This window comes from Cydia splendana, chromosome 2 (assembly GCF_910591565.1).
Source record: "Cydia splendana chromosome 2, ilCydSple1.2, whole genome shotgun sequence".
NCBI lineage: Eukaryota > Metazoa > Arthropoda > Insecta > Lepidoptera > Tortricidae > Cydia > Cydia splendana.
The window spans coordinates 26,587,124-26,607,539 of NC_085961.1; the positions used below are offsets into that span (position 1 = coordinate 26,587,124).

Sequence of the window (20,416 nt, forward strand, 5' to 3'; positions counted from 1 at the left end):
GCTGATCACTTAAGTGTTTCATGTAACTTATCTTTAGAGTACGAGTACCTATAGGACTATAGGTACCTATGAAGTCAAATTGGAATTTTATAAGAACGCAGATTCCAAACTTCAGGAGCATCAATAAGTTGTGTGGTCTAATTTCACTCGAGAACCTGATAGAAGGTGACATTGGCTATTTTTGTGATAGGTACCTGGTCTACTCTACGTGTTTGTGGCGATGTCTAAACCGAACCGAACTTTAATATTATGTTCATTTTTCTGACTAATCTCATGATAAACAATGTTTATTATATGAAAAGTTGCACCAGTGTGCCTAGGTTCTTTTTGAAGCAAAAATATAGTTTACTTCTCAGGATCATACTTCATAGTAATCATAGTCTTCATACCAGCCTACTTTGCAGTTGAGGGTTTTATGATCACAGAACGATTCTGTGGTTAGGCTAAATTGCAAACAAGAAAGCAATTTTTGCCTCCCGTTCCTATTTAGATTCTTTGTAACGCCACTTTACTTTCAATTATGCCAAGGATGCGCCAGCAACAAAACGACGGATTAGTCACCGCACAACTCGACAAGTGAAGCGTAGAAGAAAATTCCAAACTGGATAATATAGTTTGATGCGGACGTAAAAATTTGATAAGTTGCGCGTCATGCTCGATGCGTGATTAATAATTTTGAACTCAACATTAATGTTATGCGGTGAAAGGAGCCTGCCGGCTGCCTCGCCGACTATAGCTAGGCATCTTATGCGAGCCGCAACACCGCTCAGCCGTAGTTCAGGTTTTTATCTCATTTGATAAAGACGTAGCGCAGCGGTGTAGTAATTAGAAACAAGTGAATCAGGGTTAGTATCACCTGAATATTACCTCTAACATCTAACCCATACATATGTCGCTACGCTAACTCATTGTTTCCTGCTTCTGTAATCTGGGTAATTTTAATTACAAAACAGGTCTGCTATTGCTATGCTCGCTCTGGTTACAAACGCCCACTGTGCACTTCAATGATACATTTTATAACAATGACATAGTGACAAGTGTTTTTCAACCCGTAAAGTTTTAGCTGAGTGTTTAGATCTGTCGTATTCACTTTCTCTGTGTTCAAACTTAAAGTGGTTAAAGTTGTTTTTAAACTGTTGCATCTGAGAAGCACGTATTAAACGCGGAAGTTATTTGACTCCACGAGGAATTAGGAAAAGCCAAGGGCCTTGAGGCCTTGAGTCGGGTGATCCGTTAATGCCGCATCGCAGTACGTGCCCCGTGTTGATCATTCATATCGTAATCGTAAACTGACTCATTACCTGAGATGAGCATAAAACTAACAGGCTAAATACCTATGTAACTAAATAGATACCAAATTTGTTTACAATATTAATAACAAACTTAGAATAAAAAGTAACCTAAAAGATACCTACATACTGAGTAAGATTTCGTATTAGGAAATCTGCTGACAGGTTACATTTACTTTACTTACTAAACGCATGTAGTTTATGGAATTTCATTACAACATAATATATTTTATCCGAGTTGTGTCAGTTTGTCAGCTTTCTAGATATACATAGGTACCTGCCTAACCGGCCTATCTAATTAGAGTTAGAGTCTATGCGGAAAGAGAAGAGTCATATAATGTTTTGGTTCCCTTATATGTTCAACGACTCTTCTCTTTCCGCAATTCTAGGGTTTGTAACAATCTTCGAAAGTCGCAAGACACATTTCTATCGCGCATACCATCCTCCACTGTTAACTGACCATTCCAAAATGTTGTTCCAAAGACTTAACATAAGGTCCAATGGTCAGTTAAAGGTGTTGATAAGTAGACAAGAAAACCATTCTCCAAGATAGGTACAATCAAGGTTTCAATAGGTACGGATCAATACGTATATTACGAACAGAGACTTTTAACGGTGGATAAAATTATACCTACCTAATAGTTGTTGGCTACGTGTATTATACAATAAGATCAAGTCATTAACCGCTGCAAGTACCGTACTACCGTAGTCGCCTTAGTTACCTATATGTATAATGTATGCCGTACTGAATGAAAAGTAGGTATAGGTACAAGAATAGATCCCTGTGGGATCCTTTTAATAGGTAGATAGGTACCTACATTTATTAGTGGTAGGTTTTTCTCAGGACGAGATGTGAAAAAAACATCTTATTGGATACACATTTCCTTACTTAAATATCCGTGACTTTTTGAGATAGGTACGATTCATCAGCTAATTCTAATACATTACTATTAACCTTAGCCAAAAGTCGGCATGTTTATTAACTGACTTTAATATTTTTTTATCTTTTTGGAAGTCTGTTTTCTGTTCCAGCCTTTATTCCCATTTTAAGGAAAGAATATTGCGCAAATTAAAGTATTTCACACTGGCTTTAGATACCATTGTGATTACGTATTTAATACCTATACCTACATTACCTACTACCGATTGAATAAGTAATTGCAATGTGTGTTTGTACAGATGGTTCTGAAACTCTACGTGGTGTCGGATGGGCCGCCGTCGCTGTCAGTGCGGCAGGCTCTGGCCCTGCTTGAGATACCCTTCCAGCAGATCGATGTAGACTTCGGCAAAGGAGAGCACATGACCGAGGAGTATGCGCTGGTAAGCGTCATTCTGACAGTTATTGTACGTTGTGTCAGATAGCCGTGACATGCTGGAAATTATCTTCCGGAAGGTAGATGTAAATTTTGGCAACAGAAGAGCTCATGCCAGCTAAGTTTGTCTGAAAAATTAGCACGAAGTGTCGGATGAACTACCTGCTACCAGCAACCAACATTGCTGATATTGTTTTACTACTAGCTAAGCTTTCTGCTCGGACAACCATCAATCAACATTGCCCAGTAGAGCGGAATGTCAGTAATACAAGGTACGAAGACTTCGGCAGGTGGAGACCATAACCTCGGCGCACGGTACCTATTCCTCGTAAATTACCTGTTATTCATAGGGACTTGGAGGAAGTAGAGCACGCACATCAGAAGTTGTGCAACTTAGTACTAATAAGAGCTACTTTCAAAAGTTTTAACTACTCGTAAGATTCCCAAATTTCACACAAAAGAAATACGCGGATCATCTAAACTGTTCAAAGTTCATCTCATATCTCTTATGATATCCCTCACTCTAGAACTAAGCATGCAGAAATGATTATTAAGTACTGCGAGTTAACTTGTTCCCTTGGAAACAAAATTTTCAGATGAACCCACAAAAGGAGATCCCGGTCATGGACGACGACGGTTTCTTCCTCAGCGAGAGCAACGCTATCCTTCAGTACATCTGCGATAAGTACCAGCCGGGCACACCTCTTTACCCCGTGGATCCACAGATAAGGTAAAGCATTATGACTGTACGTCGGATTGTTTCCCCTTTTGTGCATCTCACAGCGCCTACCTGAAGTACCTCTGTGACAAGCACACGCCAGGCATGCTTTTTAAGCGACTTCAATTTCATAGGAGGATTTTTTTTTTCTATGTACGTTCACCGATTACTCCGACATCCGTAGTCCGATTTGAGTAATTCTTTTTTTGTTTGAAAGGAGCTACCTCCGAGTTGGTCCCATTTTAATTTGGTTCTGTTCTGATGATGGGATCCATGAGGAATTTAGGGAACTCCTCAATTTTTAAAGGCACATGCATGGTGTTTTGGGCGTTTTCTTAAGCAACTCGAGCATTTTCTCCCGAAAACCACCAATTTGATGAAGTAGACCTGATGATGATGATTATTTTGATGATAATGATGATGATTTCTTTAAATGTAAGTATGTTCAGCGATTACTCCGGCACCTGTGATCCGATTTGAGTAATTCTTTTTTTGTTTGGAAGAAGTTACCTCCAAGGTGTTTCCGTATTATTTTTGGTTCTGGTCTGATGATGGAATCCATGAGGAATTGAGGGAACTCCTCAATTTTTAAAGGCACGTGTTAAGTGATTTCGGGGTTTTCTAAAGTAACTCCAGCATTTGCTTCCGAAAACCACCAATTCGATGTACTGCAACTGTAGCCTTACCACGAGTTTGACATTGACATATTCGCTAACGTCTTATGCATCTAAATATAACTTTTTATGCATCAGGAAGTAAGTTACACACATGCTAGCGAATATATCAATGTCAAACTCGTGGTAGGTTGGTAAGGCTACTGATCGGGGGTTAGGGTTAGGAGTTAAGGGGTCGGGGAATGGCGGTTGAAGGGTTACTGGTTCAGGATCGAGGGGTTCCTGGATCAGGGGTTGATCTGCTGTGAGGTTGAGTGATCGGGGGGCTGAGGGATTGGGTCAGTGGCGGGGCGGGCGGATGGATTTAGTTGACAGGAATTATAATTTCCCAGACGGACTCGAGAAAATCCCATTAGAACTGTACTAATAACCATTATAAATGTGTTAAGAATTCTGTCTGCCTCTTTGTCGCCTTTTCATGGCTAAACAACTGAACCACTTTAGGTGAAATTTGGCAAGAAGGTAAATTCCTTGAATTGTTTTATATTTTGAAATGTAGTCCTCTGGATAAGGGACGGGAAATAACTCAGTCCCAATCCCACACTTGCGTGCTATAGACTGTTCGAGCATAAGTAAGAATGCTCTTTAAAAAATACGACGGCAAAAAAATGCATTTATATTTACACTAATGTGCCGACAAACATGGTACGGACTGCGCCAAGAAGGTTTGATCGTGTGTTCTGAGGTGTGTTCTTAGGTCCAGTCGACGTCAATGATATGTTTACACTTTTGCACCTTACTCCTTTGTAATAAGGCGAAAAGTGTAAACATATTTTTAACGTCGACTGTACCTACAGAAAGTACGTTCATTGTCGTCGTGTAAGGCAATCCAACGTAGGTAAATCTTTATCGAATCGCACCAAAGTCATGGTATGCTTCAAAATTTGGCTTGGCACCGACTTCAAACATATCAGTTGGTAACGCATAGACATAAAAAAGGATAATATTTTATTTCATCCTTTTTGAAGTCGGTTTCATTTTTTTTGTAAAAAGTTTTTATACTATATATATACTCTCAGGAACCCAGGCAAGAGGCCGGGACTTTCTAATTGCGACTCTACTTCTGAAGTACTTTTCTTAGTTTCAGTAGTTAGTGTAGTTACGTTCTACATTTAATCATGATAATATCATGAATCAGCCATACAGAATTTAACCTGTATTTTTGTCAGTTTATTCAGTTAAAGACTGTTAGTAGTACTTATAGTGTAGACTACCCAAAATTTAGATAGAGTTCCAATAAAGCCAATTAATAATCAACTTTCAAGAATTTAAACTAGCAAGTCGTTTGGTTTTTTTGAACAACGTGACTGAAGCTATCCAGTTAGTCATGTTGTTATAATTGACCACTAATTGGTTTCTGTTTGGGTACTCAATTAGTCAGGTGGTTGTAATTTGTGGTTGGCGTTGTTTCGTCAGAAATCACTTACATTGTAGGTACCTACTTTTTACCTTCGGGGCTGTCCATAAATTACGTCATCGATTTTTGACGATTTTTGACCCCCCCCCCCCCCTATAATCATCCAAAAATCATGCTTCAAATGACCCCATTTCCTCCTACTTCATGCTACCGTCATCCGATGTCCAGACCCCCCCCCCCTAATTTGAAATTACGTAATTTATGAATAGCCCCTTACTTGTGAAACGTAATTAATGAACGCAATGATGAAGACGAAACAATTAACTAAGTATATCAATCTAATTAGTTCCCATAGATAGAACAACATATAATCTGTTGTACTTGTACCACTGTAGGGTGCTGTGAATGTAGGTACACTTGTACATAATTATGGTCTTAATTGTATCTATTGTCAATAACCCTTAGATGTTGTGTATCCCTACTAAAATAATTAATTTGAAAGTAACTCATTGTCAGTCTGATCGTACGTTAGCTACCTCTCCTCCTCCAGTCTCTCCACGCTTGAACAGCATAACCGATTTAGATGAAATTTTGGAGTTAATTTGAGTCCCGAGGAAGGACATAGGATGGTTTTATCACGGAATTTATTATTCTACGCAGACGAGGTCGCGGGCAGAAGCTATTCTATACCTAATTATTTCCTCATAAACTGCTAAAGTAGAGTCGCTATATATCGCCCGCATCAGAATTGGTATTGCTCAAGTTACATAGGATCATGTGACTCGGTTTCTAGAGCGGAACCGGCTTGGGACAGTTATGACCTCATCTTTATGGGCATTGTCACTTTTTTGTATGATAAACATTGTTTTTTTTTATGATCAATTTTCGTCATCTATATGCTGTTCAACTTGGTCCGCGAGCTGTAAAACTAATTGGGATCACAAGTCCCAGTCCCTCCAGTCAATTCGCGTAGTTATGTACGTAGTAATTAAAAGCGGCGTGTTCTCCTTCGACACTTTCGAATCTATTAATATATATAATTCTATTCCAAAGTTGTCACTTTTTAGACATATTACCTATACACGGCATAGTATGTAATGTAGAATAGTTGTACACAGATACAAAGTACCATTAGGATATTGGATCGCACTATTGGCACTGGTTTCCATCTGGCAGAAAAACTCCAAACGTTAGAGGGTTCTTCGACCGGTACCAATACAGATTTTACAACATATTAATGTTTTGATATTGTTATAAATAATACGACAAATCAGTGCAAACGATCGTATCAACAGATTTTAGAGTCAGAATACCGCTCCGGTCTTTTGTATGGACTTTTTAAAAACTAACCTGAAGTCGTGAAACTTAATGAGATATGTGTAATTATTTCAGGGCCGTAGTAAATCACCGGCTATGCTTCAACCTCTCCACCTACTACGCGAACATATCGGCTTACACGGTGAGTCCATTCATCATCAATAATCATCATATAGGTAGGTATATTAGGTATCTACAAAAATACGGACGGAGTTCATTTATCCCTGTCATTGTATGCTAAACGGGCGCGGAAATGACATTCGCATTCTTATTCTTACTGCACTGCTGTGGTATACAGAGTGTCCGGTAATTAATGGACAGGTAACAAACTAACTTTCTAACCACCGACAAGGCTGGTCCAGAAAATGGACTTATAGGTCTAGTAAAACCTTCATGGTTTTTGAGATAATCGAACTTTTCATTCTAATTGCTAGCACCATACTTTGCTTATAGCACGCCTATAAATACTGACCGCTCAATGGGGTTGGACGGTCGAAATACTTTACAAATGGCACCAGCATAGATTTTACCTGTCAATCCTAAGTGTCTAATTTTTGTTTTTGGAATTTTATGGCCCTTTAAGAAAAATCTCATGAAAACAAAACTATTTAAAGACTGGTAAAACCTATGCTGGCGCCATCTATGATAAACCTTTGACAGTTACCAACCCCAAACCCCATATCCTTCGCACAATATACCGCGGTTCAAATGGCAAATCATGAACATTTCTAGATGGCGCCAATTTTCTTCGACTACGAACGGACGCCACTCGGCCTGAAGAAAGTGCACATGGCGCTGGATGTGTTCGAGACGTACCTCACCCGCGCCGGCACCACGCACGCCGCCGCGGACCACCTCACCATCGCCGACTTCCAGCTCATCAACTCCACTATGACCCTCGAAGCTATTGGATTTGACTTCTCCAAATATGAAAAGGTAAATAGAGTCCATCTAAATCTAAGCTAAGTTCCACGCTCTGTCACCACAAAACCTATACAGAGTTAGCTTGGTCCGACTCTAGAGACCGACTTGGCTAACTCTGTGCGACGTGAAAGTGCCATTATACGATTATTTCTCATAGGAAATTTACGTTTATGGTGCCACCTCCGATATAAGGAAAATAGGTAAGTAAACTTATAGAGACAAGAAAAAGAGCCAGTAACTTTCACGTAGCACCCCCAGATAGCCAAAGCGACCAAATCCACGCGGTGACTGTTTTCAATGAGGTTTTACATACGTACGTTTTGCAGCTACGTCCTAAATATAGAATTTTTGATAGACATAGACATATAGGCTTAAATTGTTTCTCAACCGTGAAAAATAAATAAAAATTAATACTTAACTAACGTTTTATTTATAAAATGTTTACAGGTCAGCCAGTGGTACGAGGATTTCAAAAAAGACTACCCAGAGCTATGGAAGATCTCGGAAGACGCGATGAAGGAGATCCGGCACTTTAACGCCAACCCTCCAGATTTGAGCCACATGAACCACCCAATCCATCCCGTTCGTAAAATTAAGAAATAAATTTTGTATAAAACAAGAAACTCGAGGGAAAATACATTTACATCGCATGATTCGATTACACGCCGAACGCCGACTGCTTTTTTGTTAAACCTAGAAGGCCGTCTGCTAAGTGTAGATTATAGGATAGAATCTTTCCTTCCTATCGACGAGTTCAATCAAGAAAAAGAATAGCTGCTTTCTTTGGGATTAGGCTTAGATCCTATCCCTGTCCCACTACTGTTCTCATTGCTTAGAATCTATTTATGTCAGCGATTGTGCCATTACTGCAAGCAAATGTGTTTTCTCTCAAGTTTTCAATAATTATATAAATAAATGTTGACGCCACGCTATCCTGAGCCGGAGACGCATCGCCTCATGTATCCCAGACAGGCGTTGGAGCAGCATTCCGAGTGGTTGATGCACTGTAAATAAATTAAGAATATAAGAACGATAAGAACTGTGCCATCGTATTATTCACCTACGTCAACCTAGTTGAGATTAGTGCACAGTAGTGGATTTGCCTTAAGGCCCAGTAGGCCCGAGGCTAGGGCGGCTGTCTATAGGTATGATGGGTGCTGAGAAAGGGGCGGCTATAGTAGTTACTACAGGGCCCGGGGCCTAGGGCGGCCAACACTGCAAATCCGACACTGTTGGTGCAGGATTTTCTATTACAAAGATCTTAATAGCAGATCTGAAGATAATAGCAGTCGTTATTCACTAAGAAAATTTCAGCATGTCGTTGCGGTATAATCTTTTTGAGAAAAAGGGATAATACAAACGGTAGAGACTGTTAAAAAACTGCATATACATGTCGTGGTTCAACTGTTTGAGGCATTAACATAAGTATAATATAATAGTTATTAGGCAGGTACTCACGAAAGATCCGATTTCAACACACTGCCGAGTGTTATTCTCTTCTATCTTATCAGCTACAGCATCTACTTCCAGCACCTCAGGAATCTCCGATCCGACGTCTATATTATTATCCTCTTTGGGCACAGAAACATCTTTAGTGGAGACATCTTCTGTTCTTATAGAGCTTGCATTATTTTCTACAAGGAAAAGCACGGAGAGGACAAAAGCAAGTTTGCAAATGCAATTCATGTTTGCGGTTGTTTAGCACACTGAGGTTGTCGTGCGTTGGGCAGCGCTTATATTTTATTTATGGCTGATATACGGCCAGGGTGAGGTGACGACACATTTGTGAGCTCATGCGTACAAACCCTGCATTTCTGTGATATAGCCGAGCAAGAATAGTCTCTATATCAATGAGTTAAACAGTTAGGCGTTTCACAGATCAATCAGTGGAGCTGTGCCCGCATAACGTGTTGTAGATAAGGTATTGCCCTAGTAAACAGATTTAACAGGGCGATTTATTTTAGTTTGTCATTACAAAGTTACGATGACGCAGGTAAGTGCCCCTATATGTAGATGGAATGCTATTTTTTTTCTGTTCTCTCTATATCTGTGGTAATAGGTAGGTACAGTCACCTGCAATAATATGTTACTCTTCGAAGGCCGCAAAAATATGTGACACGTTCTTATCCCAACTAACAATTTGAGGCAAAATTTAGGTTTATACGACCAAATTTTATGGTCATATAAACGTCGTATATACGTTTATACGACGCGATTTGGGCGCAGCTTATTCAACTTAAAGTCGTCAAAAAGTTGAATAATGGTCGTTTTAATACCTACCCAAGTAACAATTTGTGGTACTATAGTAGTCGATAGAACGTTTCCTAAATACCACCTAAGGTCCTATAAAAGACCTAAGAAGGTTGTATAAAGTCGAAATGGCGCATCTTATGTGCCATTCAGTGATATAGTAGACCTCCTGTAGCAGTGTCAGTCGTGACGTTTTAGGTCTATAAAAGTGATGTAATGCATGACTCTTGTGCTAATTTGTTGTCAGTAACGCCATTATAGTGTTAATTTATACTATAGTAGCATTTGAGATTCCATTATAGTGCTTGTTTTATACTATAGTAGTATTTGAAATTCTATTATAGTGCTTTTTTATACTATAATAGAATTCATAGTTATTTTACTACGCAATTTGCTTTCAAGTTTTCCATCAACTGTTGTGAGTGGTTTTGTTATGTGTTTACTTCACAAAAACGGTACTAAGTAAAATGGTGATAAATAAAGACTTTATATTAATATGCGTCATTTAGATGTCGAATAATTCGGTCCTTAGTGCAAAAAGTATATGGGACGGAAGTTTTACCGTTAGAATAGTATTAGGTTAATGAGGAATTTTAAATGCCCCCTCTATTTATTTATGTTTTTAATAAAATAATGTAATAAAATATTATGATATTCACCATAGTTACTACTATACAGCCAAGAAGTAAATCCGACGCTTTTATAGGCTAACTATAGAACTTACGACGAAATATTCACCGCCATCATGATTAAAATTAGGGTTCCAAAAGAATTTTGCTGTGACCCAGTTGCACATACAAACTCTTTAGAAAAACATAGGATTTTTTTAAATTTGGATGTAGTCATTACTGTTATTTTCTTTTTCAGTGTGATTGGTAAAAAAATGTGCTGATAATGGATGTCGATAAATATGTAAACCATCACGATTATATGCTTGGATTAAATCATTGATGATAAATCTGAACTACAATCACTAATATCACTGGGGTCTTTTTTATCAATTCATTAATATAAAAATATTTTGTACGGAACTACATTATGTGGCTTAGGCCTGAACTTATATAAGCAAGATATAAGTAGCCATTACAGATCAAATTTATCATTTACAAGTAGTCGTTTTCTACCTTTATGTATCTAACTCGGTTTATAAAAGACATAAAAACTCAGCTATAACGCTGTTGTCTTTTAAAAGAAAAAACAAAACCACTATACAACAGTTTTGTAATATAAAAGAGTCATTGTGACGTTTACAGCTATGAGATATAATAGGGATTTAAAACTACTAAAGCGCTTATTAAATCTATAAATCTATGTCCCAAAAACGCTACTATAGAGCAAAACAGTTCTATAATAGTGTTCATATGACTACTAAAGTATTATGTACTGTAGCAGAGATCTCTAAAGCCACTATATCCTAAAATCGTTGTATAGTTGGGTTTTTGTCACTGTTAAAACACAAAACTATAGCGGCTTGCAGGGAACCTTAATAGCGCAAACTACTAAACTATTATGTACTATAGCAGTGATCTCTAAAGCCACTATATTCTAAAATCATTATATAGTTGGGTTTTTGTCACTGTTAAAACACAAAACTATAGCGGCTTGCAGGGAACCTTAATAGCGCAAACTACTAATTTATTATGTACTATAGCAGTGATCTCTAAAGCCAATATATCCTAAAATCGTTGTATAGTTGGGTTTTTGTCACTGTTAAAACACAAAATTATAGCGGCTTGCAGGGAACCTTAATAGCGCAAATTAGTTGCATAAAAGTGATTCCAAATACTATTATTATACAGTAATATTGCTCTATAGTGGTTATATTTGAACCTGTTATAGTACACGCCTATAACGGCCCTATAAAATGATGAAGTAAACCTTTACATCAATTGCTTATAGAATATATTAGCTGTATAAGCCTATAGAGCAAAAAGGTGTTGCCAAACGCTTTTATACGACAGGTGGTCACCTCTGAAACCTTAAGAGCGCTCTTACAAGAAAAGTCGAAATAATGCAAAATTGATGATACTAGTCGACGAAATTCAGGACTTTGCGCTCATTATTAGAAACAATGAGTACTTGTTCCAGTAAAAGCGTCTACTTATCTTTATAAATATCGTTGTAAATATTAGAAAAAGGACTTATTAAATTAGTAATGATTTTTTTTCTGATGGTCGTTTCCGAAAAACCCCGTGAAGCACTGAATGGCGAGCTCTTATTTGGAAATGTTGAGAATTTTACTCTGCTAAACCTGGCTATTTTGTTTTACTAATACCCTGTACTTTAGGCATATCAAACTATATTTTTCCTACATACCTTTGAGAAAGAGAAAATCAAAGTAAAACGAACTCGATTTTCTCTCCGAAACAAGTGTCAATTCCTACGAAAATCTACTTAATATCGAAGTCATTTTCATACTCAAGCAATCTGCAACGTTTGCTTATACTGTTGGTATACATTAGTGTTTATGAAATTCTACTATAATTTTTTGGCAATTTTTTGAAAACTACTGTATATTACCGATGACGCGCGCTGCGCCAGCTCAGTGCCGCGGCAGAGCTTGTAGAGGCAGGACGTGTGTCGGTCGGCTCCGCACATTTTCAACGGCGACGACGAGGTTTTTTATCATTGTGTGCGGCGGGCGCCGTGTAAAACGCTATACTGTGTGCGTGTAAACCGCAACGAGAGACTTTGATCCTAGCACTGTTTTTATAGTATTATAATTTATAATGGTACAGTATAATAAACTACCGGACAGGATTAAAAATATTTGAAACGACCTGACATTCTATATGTATTTATTTGACTCAAGATAGTACTCAGGGTCTGATGATGGAGCCGGAAGGTGGTCACCGGTACCAATCAACCATGCAACTAAACCACTTCGTGTTTAGGCTCGTTTTATTCATCTCAACAAGATCTTTGACACAAGATAGTACTCAGGGTCTGATGATGGAGCCGGAAGGTGGTCACCGGTACCAATCAACCATGCAACTAAACCACTTCGTGTTTGGGTTCGTTTGATTCGGCTCAACAAGATCCTTGACTTAAGATAGTACTCAGGGTCTGATGATGGAGCCGGAAGGTGGTCACCAGTACCAATCAACAATGCAACTAAACCACTTCGTGTTTAGGCTCGTTTTATTCGTCTCAACAAGATCTTTGACTTAAGATAGTACTCACTGTACTCAGGGTCTGATGATGGAGCCGGAAGGTGGTCACCGGTACCAATCAACCATGCAACTAAACCACTTCGTGTTTGGGCTCGTTTGATTCGTCTCAACAAGATCTTTGGTACAAGATAATACTCAGGGTCTGATGATGGAGCCGGAAGGTGGTCACCGGTACCAATCAACCATGCAACTAAACCACTTCGTGTTTAGGCTCGTTTGATTCGTCTCAACAAGATCTTTGACACAAGATAGTACTCAGGGTCTGATGATGGAGCCGGCAGGTGGTCACCGGTACCAATCAACCATGCCACTAAACCACTTCGTGTTTAGGCTCGTTTTATTCGTTTCTATAAGATCTTTGACACAAGATAGTACTCAGGGTCTGATGTTGGAGCCGGAAGGTGGTCACCGGTACCAATCAACCATGCAACTAAACCACTTCGTGTTTAGGCTCGTTTGATTCGTCTCAACAAGACCTTGGACACAAGATAGTACTCAGGATCTGATGATGGAGCTGGAAGGTGGCCACGGGTACCAGTCTACCATGTAACTGAACCACTTCGTGTTTGGGCTCGTTTGATTTGTCGCAACAAGATGTTTGACACAAGGTAGTACTGAGGGTCTGATGATGGATCCGGAAGGTGGTGACCGGTACCAATCAACCATGCAACTAAACCACTTCGTGTTTGGCTTCGTTCGATTTGTCGCAACAAGATCTTTGACACAAGTTAGTACTCAGGGTCTGATGATGGAGCTGGACTGTGGCCACGGGTACCAGTCTACCATGTAACTGAACCACTTCGTGTTTGGGCTCGTTTGATTTGTCGCAACAAGATCTTTGACACAAGGTAGTACTGAGGGTCTGATGATGGATCCGGAAGGTGGTCACCGGTACCAATCAACCATGCAACTACACCACTTCGTGTTTGGCTTCGTTCGATTCGTCGCAACAAGATCTTTGACACAAGTTAGTACTCAGGGTCTGATGATGGAGCTGGACTGTGGCCACGGGTACCAGTCTACCATGTAACTGAACCACTTCGTGTTTGGGCTCGTTTGATTCGTCGCAATAAGATGTTTGACACAAGATACTACTCAGGGTCTGATGATGGAGCTGATGATGATAGACAGGTACCCGTCGCCACCTTCGCGCTCCATCATCAGACTCTTAGTACTACCTTGTGTCAAAGATCTTGTTGAGATGAATAAAACGTGCCTAAACACGAACTGGTTTAGTTGCATGGTTGATTGGTACCGGTGACCACCTTCCGGCTCCAACATCAGACCCTGAGTACTATCTTGTGTCAAAGATCTTGTTGAAACGAATAAAACGAGCCTAAACACGAAGTGGTTTAGTTGCATGGTTGATTGATACCGGTGACCACCTTCCAGCTCCATCATCAGACTCTGAGTATCACCTAGTGTCAAAGATCTTGTTGAGACGAATCAAACGATCCTAACACGATGTGGTTTAGTTGCATGGTTGATTGGTAATGGTACCTTCCAGCTCCATCATCAGACCCTGAGTACTGTCTTGTGTCAAAGATCTTGTTGAGACGAATCAAACGAGCCCAAACACGAAGTTGTTTAGTTACATGATAGACTGGTACCCGTGGCCACTTTCCAGCTCCATCATCAGACCCTGTGTATCTTCAGTGTCAAAGATCTTGTTGAGACGAATCAAACGAGCCTAATCATGTTACTACTATCCGTGACCACCTTAATCATCATCAGATCCTCAGTACCAGTTCGTTTTTAAACCCTCGTTGATACAAACTTTACAACCTATAGGTACCAAATGCAATGACGAAACATGTAAATAAGCGAGTAGGTAGGTACCTATAATTTCTTTCGAGTAATATACCTTCATAAGTACGAGTATGGGGCTATTCATAAATTACGTCGTTTCAAATGGGAGGAGTGGGGGGGGGGGGGGGGTCTGGACATCGGATGATGGTAACATGACGTAGGAGGAAACAGATTCATCCGAAGCTTGATTTTTGGATGATTTGAGGGGTGGGGGGGTCAAAAATCGTCAAAAATAGATGACGTAATTTATGAACAGCCCCTATGTACATTTGCACTGCATTTAGTATTTTCGTACTTACCAAATAACAGTTTTAGAACTTTAAAAGTTAAGTACAGTTAGTGTTGTTATGGTTGATTTCAATATGCTTCGCGAAGGATCAAGAATGTTTAATCCATCATTGTAGTGCGAGTGTGGTAGAAGGGATCGGCATACTGAGCTCGCACGGCCTGCCGCAGCGCGTAAAATACCTAAACTCGCTCAACGCCGAAATGTAATAGCGCTCTTAATACGACGTCTATACAAGCTTTTAGCGATAAAAACTAAAATTATAGGACTAAGTTACTTGGGTATTTAGTTGCATAGTCGTCGTATATGCGTCGCCGATTCGACACTTCGTCGTATAAATAGTAACTACTACGACGCTTAATCGACTTAAGGAAGAGTAGTGGTGAGAAATACGATATTTATACGACTTTAAGTTGAGTTATTGCCGCTTAAAGGTCGTATAAATAACTTATTTCTTCAACGCAAGTTCCGCTTCGGCTTGTGTCAAAAATGACATCAATATTAACAGCAAGTGGTGTGGAATTGTATCTTTGAAAGAAGGTATAAGTAACCATTTTATTTAAGTTGGTGGTTTATTATATAGGAGACAAAAGTGTATATTATATCTGTAAACTACTGCGCAGTTAAATTTACTGATGTTTGCTATATAAGTTTATAACTAATTGTTGATGCGCTTTTAAAATTCTTACTTATTTAATTATTTTAATTAACAAATTATTAAGCAGATGCCTTATAGGACAGTTATACAACTTGAGGTTGTATAATCTATACGTTTGATTTGGAATAGTCGCCATAGCTTTTCAAAAGTTGTATAAATGTTTATTTTACCACATCTATTCGACTGTTGATTGAATAGCTGTACTTAGTATAATAGCACTTTTGCTACTTAAATACGGATAGGGGTCGCCATTGTAACAGTTAGTCGACTGTTCTATAAAGAACACTTTTACGACGTGTATGCAACTATTAGTAGTTTAAAAGTCGCATAATGGTTATTCATACCACAAAATTGTCGTCAATACGACATTATTACGACCGTAATAATGAGGACCTCTATGCGACCAACTGTCGTGTAAGAAAGTTCTATAGGAGTCGTCGTGATACCTACTATACGACTGTCGTATAAAATGGTAGAATAAACTTTTATTAGACCTTGCTATACGACAATAAGTTTACCGACTATTAGTCGTATAAAATGGTAGAATAAACGTTTATTCGACCTTGCTATACGACTACAAGTTTCATCGACTATTTAGTTGTATAAAATGGTAGAATAAACATTTATTCGACCTTGCTACACGACAATAAGTTTATCCAACTATTTAGTTGCATAATGCACCATTAGTCAAAATGACGACCGTTATGCCACCCTTATAATACTTCAAGTCGTATAGCTACTTGATATACGACCAAATTGTTTGTTGGGATGGCTCTACATATATCGTGTCAGATATTTTTGCGGCCTTTGTTGTGTAACATATTATTTCAGGTGACTGTACGTAGCCTAATTATGTAGGGCGTCTAAGCGTCCAAGAGACCTTGTCTGTTACATGCTCTAGTCAAGTACCTACCCAGTAGGTAGTGCTAAGTACCACAAATACCCGTTTACAAGCACATTCAAATCGTTTCCGTTAAGTATACCTAATAGTTGACTGGTAGATAATATCTACGTAATAATAAGCAGTAGCGAGCGAAGTTCCTACATTGAATTTGAGAAACACCTGTCAGCTAGGGGTAGGGGAACATCAGAGCATTTCGAAGATTTACCGTTTTTGAATTTTGGTAAGCTTATGGCAAAGAGAATAGAGTGTATAGAGACGGAAAAGTAAATTATGTAGCCACTGTAAATTTACTGCCATCTTTCGACAGAACATAAAATTCTTAGAACGCCATTTGACTTTGATCCTTATCACTAATATATGTGAACTTATTAAATATTAATATTAACGCCATCTACTCGACTATAGGCCAAAGGTATGGTGCAATGTTTTCGAGCGATGGCGCCATAACCTGCTCGAGTAGATGGCGTTTAAAGGCTCCGTCACACAGGCGCGTTTTGGGGGCGGCGCGTGAGCGGGACGCGCCGCTTTTATGGCTCCTCTACACGAATGGCCAACGCCGGCCAATCCAACGGACGCATTTATGCATTAGAGGGAGCAAGTGATATTGCTATCTCAGTCTACCGCATGGCTGCGTCCCTTGGATTGGCCGGCGTTACTGTCTTGCCACTCTACTCGGTACGTGTAACCGAGCCCTAACTCTCTACTTCAAATTATCTTTGCTTGTAGCAAAGATAAATATTATGTACCTATATTTTTAAAGTTCTAACATGAGCAGGATCGGACAGAGGGGGTTTTGGGTTTATGAGGCTTATAAATACAGGGTGGCTAAAAAATAACTGCATTCTCGTTGTCAGGGAGATTTTGGGATTATACTGAGCAACTTTAACTATGGGACCGACCCCGAAATCGCGAAAAAATATTGGCTGCCCAACTAGCAAAATAGTCGTATAAGAATTGATTTACTCAGCCTGTAATCGTATAACAGCCGAGTTACGGTTGTTGAAGCACCAATATATCGTATAATAGCGGTTAACTCGACTATTTAGCAATTTTCGCTAATTAGTGTTATAATCATGTCGTATAAACGTTTATAGCACTATCTTTTAGCACTTTTATTCCACCTTTTAATAAATGCTGAGTTAGCGCTACTAAATCACTTTTATTCAGCATAATTGTTCTATTAAAATCATATAACAGCTATAGATTAGCTAATTGTCTGAATAAGGCGCTTTAATACAACTGTTACTTAACTCTCTTCTCTGTTGCTATAAAAGCCTATTAAAAGCAATCAAATAACCATTTGGCAACAATGCTGCTGTAACAGCGCGCTTATATCATAAATCGGGTAATGGGGTTCAAACCGCTGTTACAGGAGCTGAAGTGTATTTACAGGTTTTATTCAAAATGTATTCAGCTTAGAGTACTTTTAAAGAGTTTTGAACTACATTAACATCACAAGTCAGCTATGTTGACGTTTCAATATAGTCCGGTGGCCAACTGCATGAAACCCTACCTGACAAAAAAATTGAATAATCCTACTCTGTAGGGGTAGCTGACTTTTAGTAGCATCAACTGTTCTTGGTCGGCCGCGGCTTAATTTGGAAAATTTTGCGCTAATGGCAAAATAGTGGCACAAAAATTCATAAAAAAAACCCCATCGTATAATAGAATGAAACTTGCATGGTAGGATAGCTGCCTTTGAGGACAGCAAAACAAAACTGGTCAGCTACATCCTGTGTTGGCAGGTTCTTGTGTCCGACCGAATTTGTGGTACCACGTGACAGCTACAATTTACCTCATCGAAAAATAGAATCAAAACAACTGATTGTAATACCTACATTAAATTTGTTGACATATGTCTTGGTCGGCCTCACCTTAGCCTGACAGCGTTTTCAGTCCGTCGGCATTAAAAAAAAAGTCAATGGCAGCTATCCTACCATACAAGTGACATTCTAGTTTTCGATGAGGTAAATTGTAGCTCACTTGATACCACAAATTCGGTCGGACACAGGAACCTGCCAACACAGGATGTAGCTGACCACTTTTGTTTTTTTGATGAATATTTGTACCACTTTTTGCCATTTGCGCAAAATTTGCCAAGTTAAGCCACGGCCGACCGAGAGCAGCTGAAGCTGCTAAAAGTCAGCTACCCCTACAGAGTAGGATTTTTCAATTTTTTTATCAGGTAGGGTTTCATGCAGTCGGCCATCGGACTATAAATCCATAAACATGGCGACATCATGTGCTATAAGTGTAGCAGTAAACGCAGTTACTCGACTTATAGTCGAATTAATGAGATATAACAGAAACTAGATCGTGTAAGCAAATTTTTACTTATTTTTATTAATATTTTTTTATTGAAATTTAAGAAAATAGGCGGCCCATGAATATATATGAACCAGTGCCTTTGGTTTTATCAATAAAGTATTTTTCGCACTGGGTTTTACTGTATTACGTGTACTTACAGACAGTAAAAACTTATGTACACAATCACAAGGTAAAAATAAATGTCATGGATGACAGCAGTAAAAAATACTTAAGTACCTTTTTGTTTTATTAGACACGCGAAGACGTTTAGGCCTCAAACTTAATCAAATAATTGAAATATAATCGCTTACCTGAGATCGTTTTTAGCACATATTAGTTGAATAAAAGCATTTACTGCACTCTTACACATTTAAAATGCCGAGTAAAAGCAATCCGGCTACCTTTACGAAACATTTTTGCTGAGAAAAAGCAGTGCGGCTGCTTTTATAGAACACTTTTACTGAGTAATAGTAAATTGCTAATGTTTATAGAACAAATAGTCGAGTAAAAGCACTATCGTTGCAATTAAAACACTAGAAGTGCTTTTATCCACTTTTACTCAACTCTTACAGCATCGATTTGCTTCTTATACAGCGCTTACTCGATTTTTATAACACTTTTAGTCTGTATAAGTGCGCCTTTTCGCGTTGAGTAAACGCTTACAGGACTTTTACTCGACTGTTTTTACACCGTTTATAGCACCAAAAAGCGAAAATAAAAACGTGCTCTCAACTTTTATAGCACATAGATTTGCTAGTTGGGTGTTTCATACATCTTGGCTGGTCCATTTTCTATGGGAGGGTATTTTTTTTTTCGCGACTTCGGGGTCGGTCCCATATTTAAAGTTCAGTATAATTCCAAAACTTCCCTGGCAACTGGAATGAAGTTATTTTTTACCCACCGTGTATAGTAACCAAACACGCCTTAGCCACCATTTCTCTGTTTCTTCTTCTTCTTCATAGTCGGATACTCGATACTCTTGTCAGAGCAGTCGTGGTCATTGAGGTCGTTGTGTTGATTTCTCTGTTTAGGTGTTAAATATAAAGTACCGCCATGTTTTCCTGCCCTGAATGAACAATGCGATGCGCCCTCTCTACTCTATACGTCATTATTGGGGGGAAAATCTACTTTAAAATTTAACCTGATTTAAAATTTACATTGTGACGACTTGATGACATGACTTGAATAATAGTGTGTTGGGTTTGTATGAGCAACCTGTGAACACAAATCGATACGTTGTTATCTTCTATGTAAATTGCAACACCTCAACACTCGACGTTTGATCGTAGGTAAATATTACTTATTGCTAAATATTGTTTTTGATGTCGTTTCCAAGATATTCCGCGGTGTATTCCCACACAGATGGGAATGGATCCTTCCCATTTATGACCGGCGGGGACAGATGGGAATACACCTATTCCGCTGTTATTCAGCATG

The 20,416-nt window shown here is 38.9% G+C and overlaps 2 protein-coding genes across 2 annotated transcripts in view; one reads left to right on the forward strand and one right to left on the reverse strand.

Moving 5' to 3' along the window:
• Positions 1–20,416, reverse strand: part of LOC134806074 (AN1-type zinc finger protein 6) — a 254,528-nt gene that overhangs the window by 77,701 nt on the left and 156,411 nt on the right. The window lies entirely within an intron of this gene.
• On the forward strand, positions 692–8,631 carry LOC134806048 (glutathione S-transferase 1-1). The gene is made up of 6 exons (XM_063779252.1): positions 692–845; positions 2,469–2,609; positions 3,199–3,332; positions 6,744–6,810; positions 7,401–7,604; positions 8,040–8,631. The coding sequence occupies exons 2-6, from the start codon at positions 2,469–2,471 to the stop codon at positions 8,193–8,195; spliced, it is 702 nt and encodes a 233-aa protein (XP_063635322.1). The 5' UTR covers positions 692–845; the 3' UTR covers positions 8,196–8,631.

Bases quoted from the DNA above. Each gene is read 5' to 3' on its own strand.
- LOC134806048 (XM_063779252.1), top strand. From the start codon at position 2,469: ATGGTTCTGAAACTCTACGTGGTGTCGGATGGGCCGCCGTCGCTGTCA. The intron at 3,333-6,743 runs GTAAAGCATTAT...TAATTATTTCAG, and splicing joins CCCGTGGATCCACAGATAAG to GGCCGTAGTAAATCACCGGC. The intron at 6,811-7,400 runs GTGAGTCCATTC...GAACATTTCTAG, and splicing joins CGAACATATCGGCTTACACG to ATGGCGCCAATTTTCTTCGA.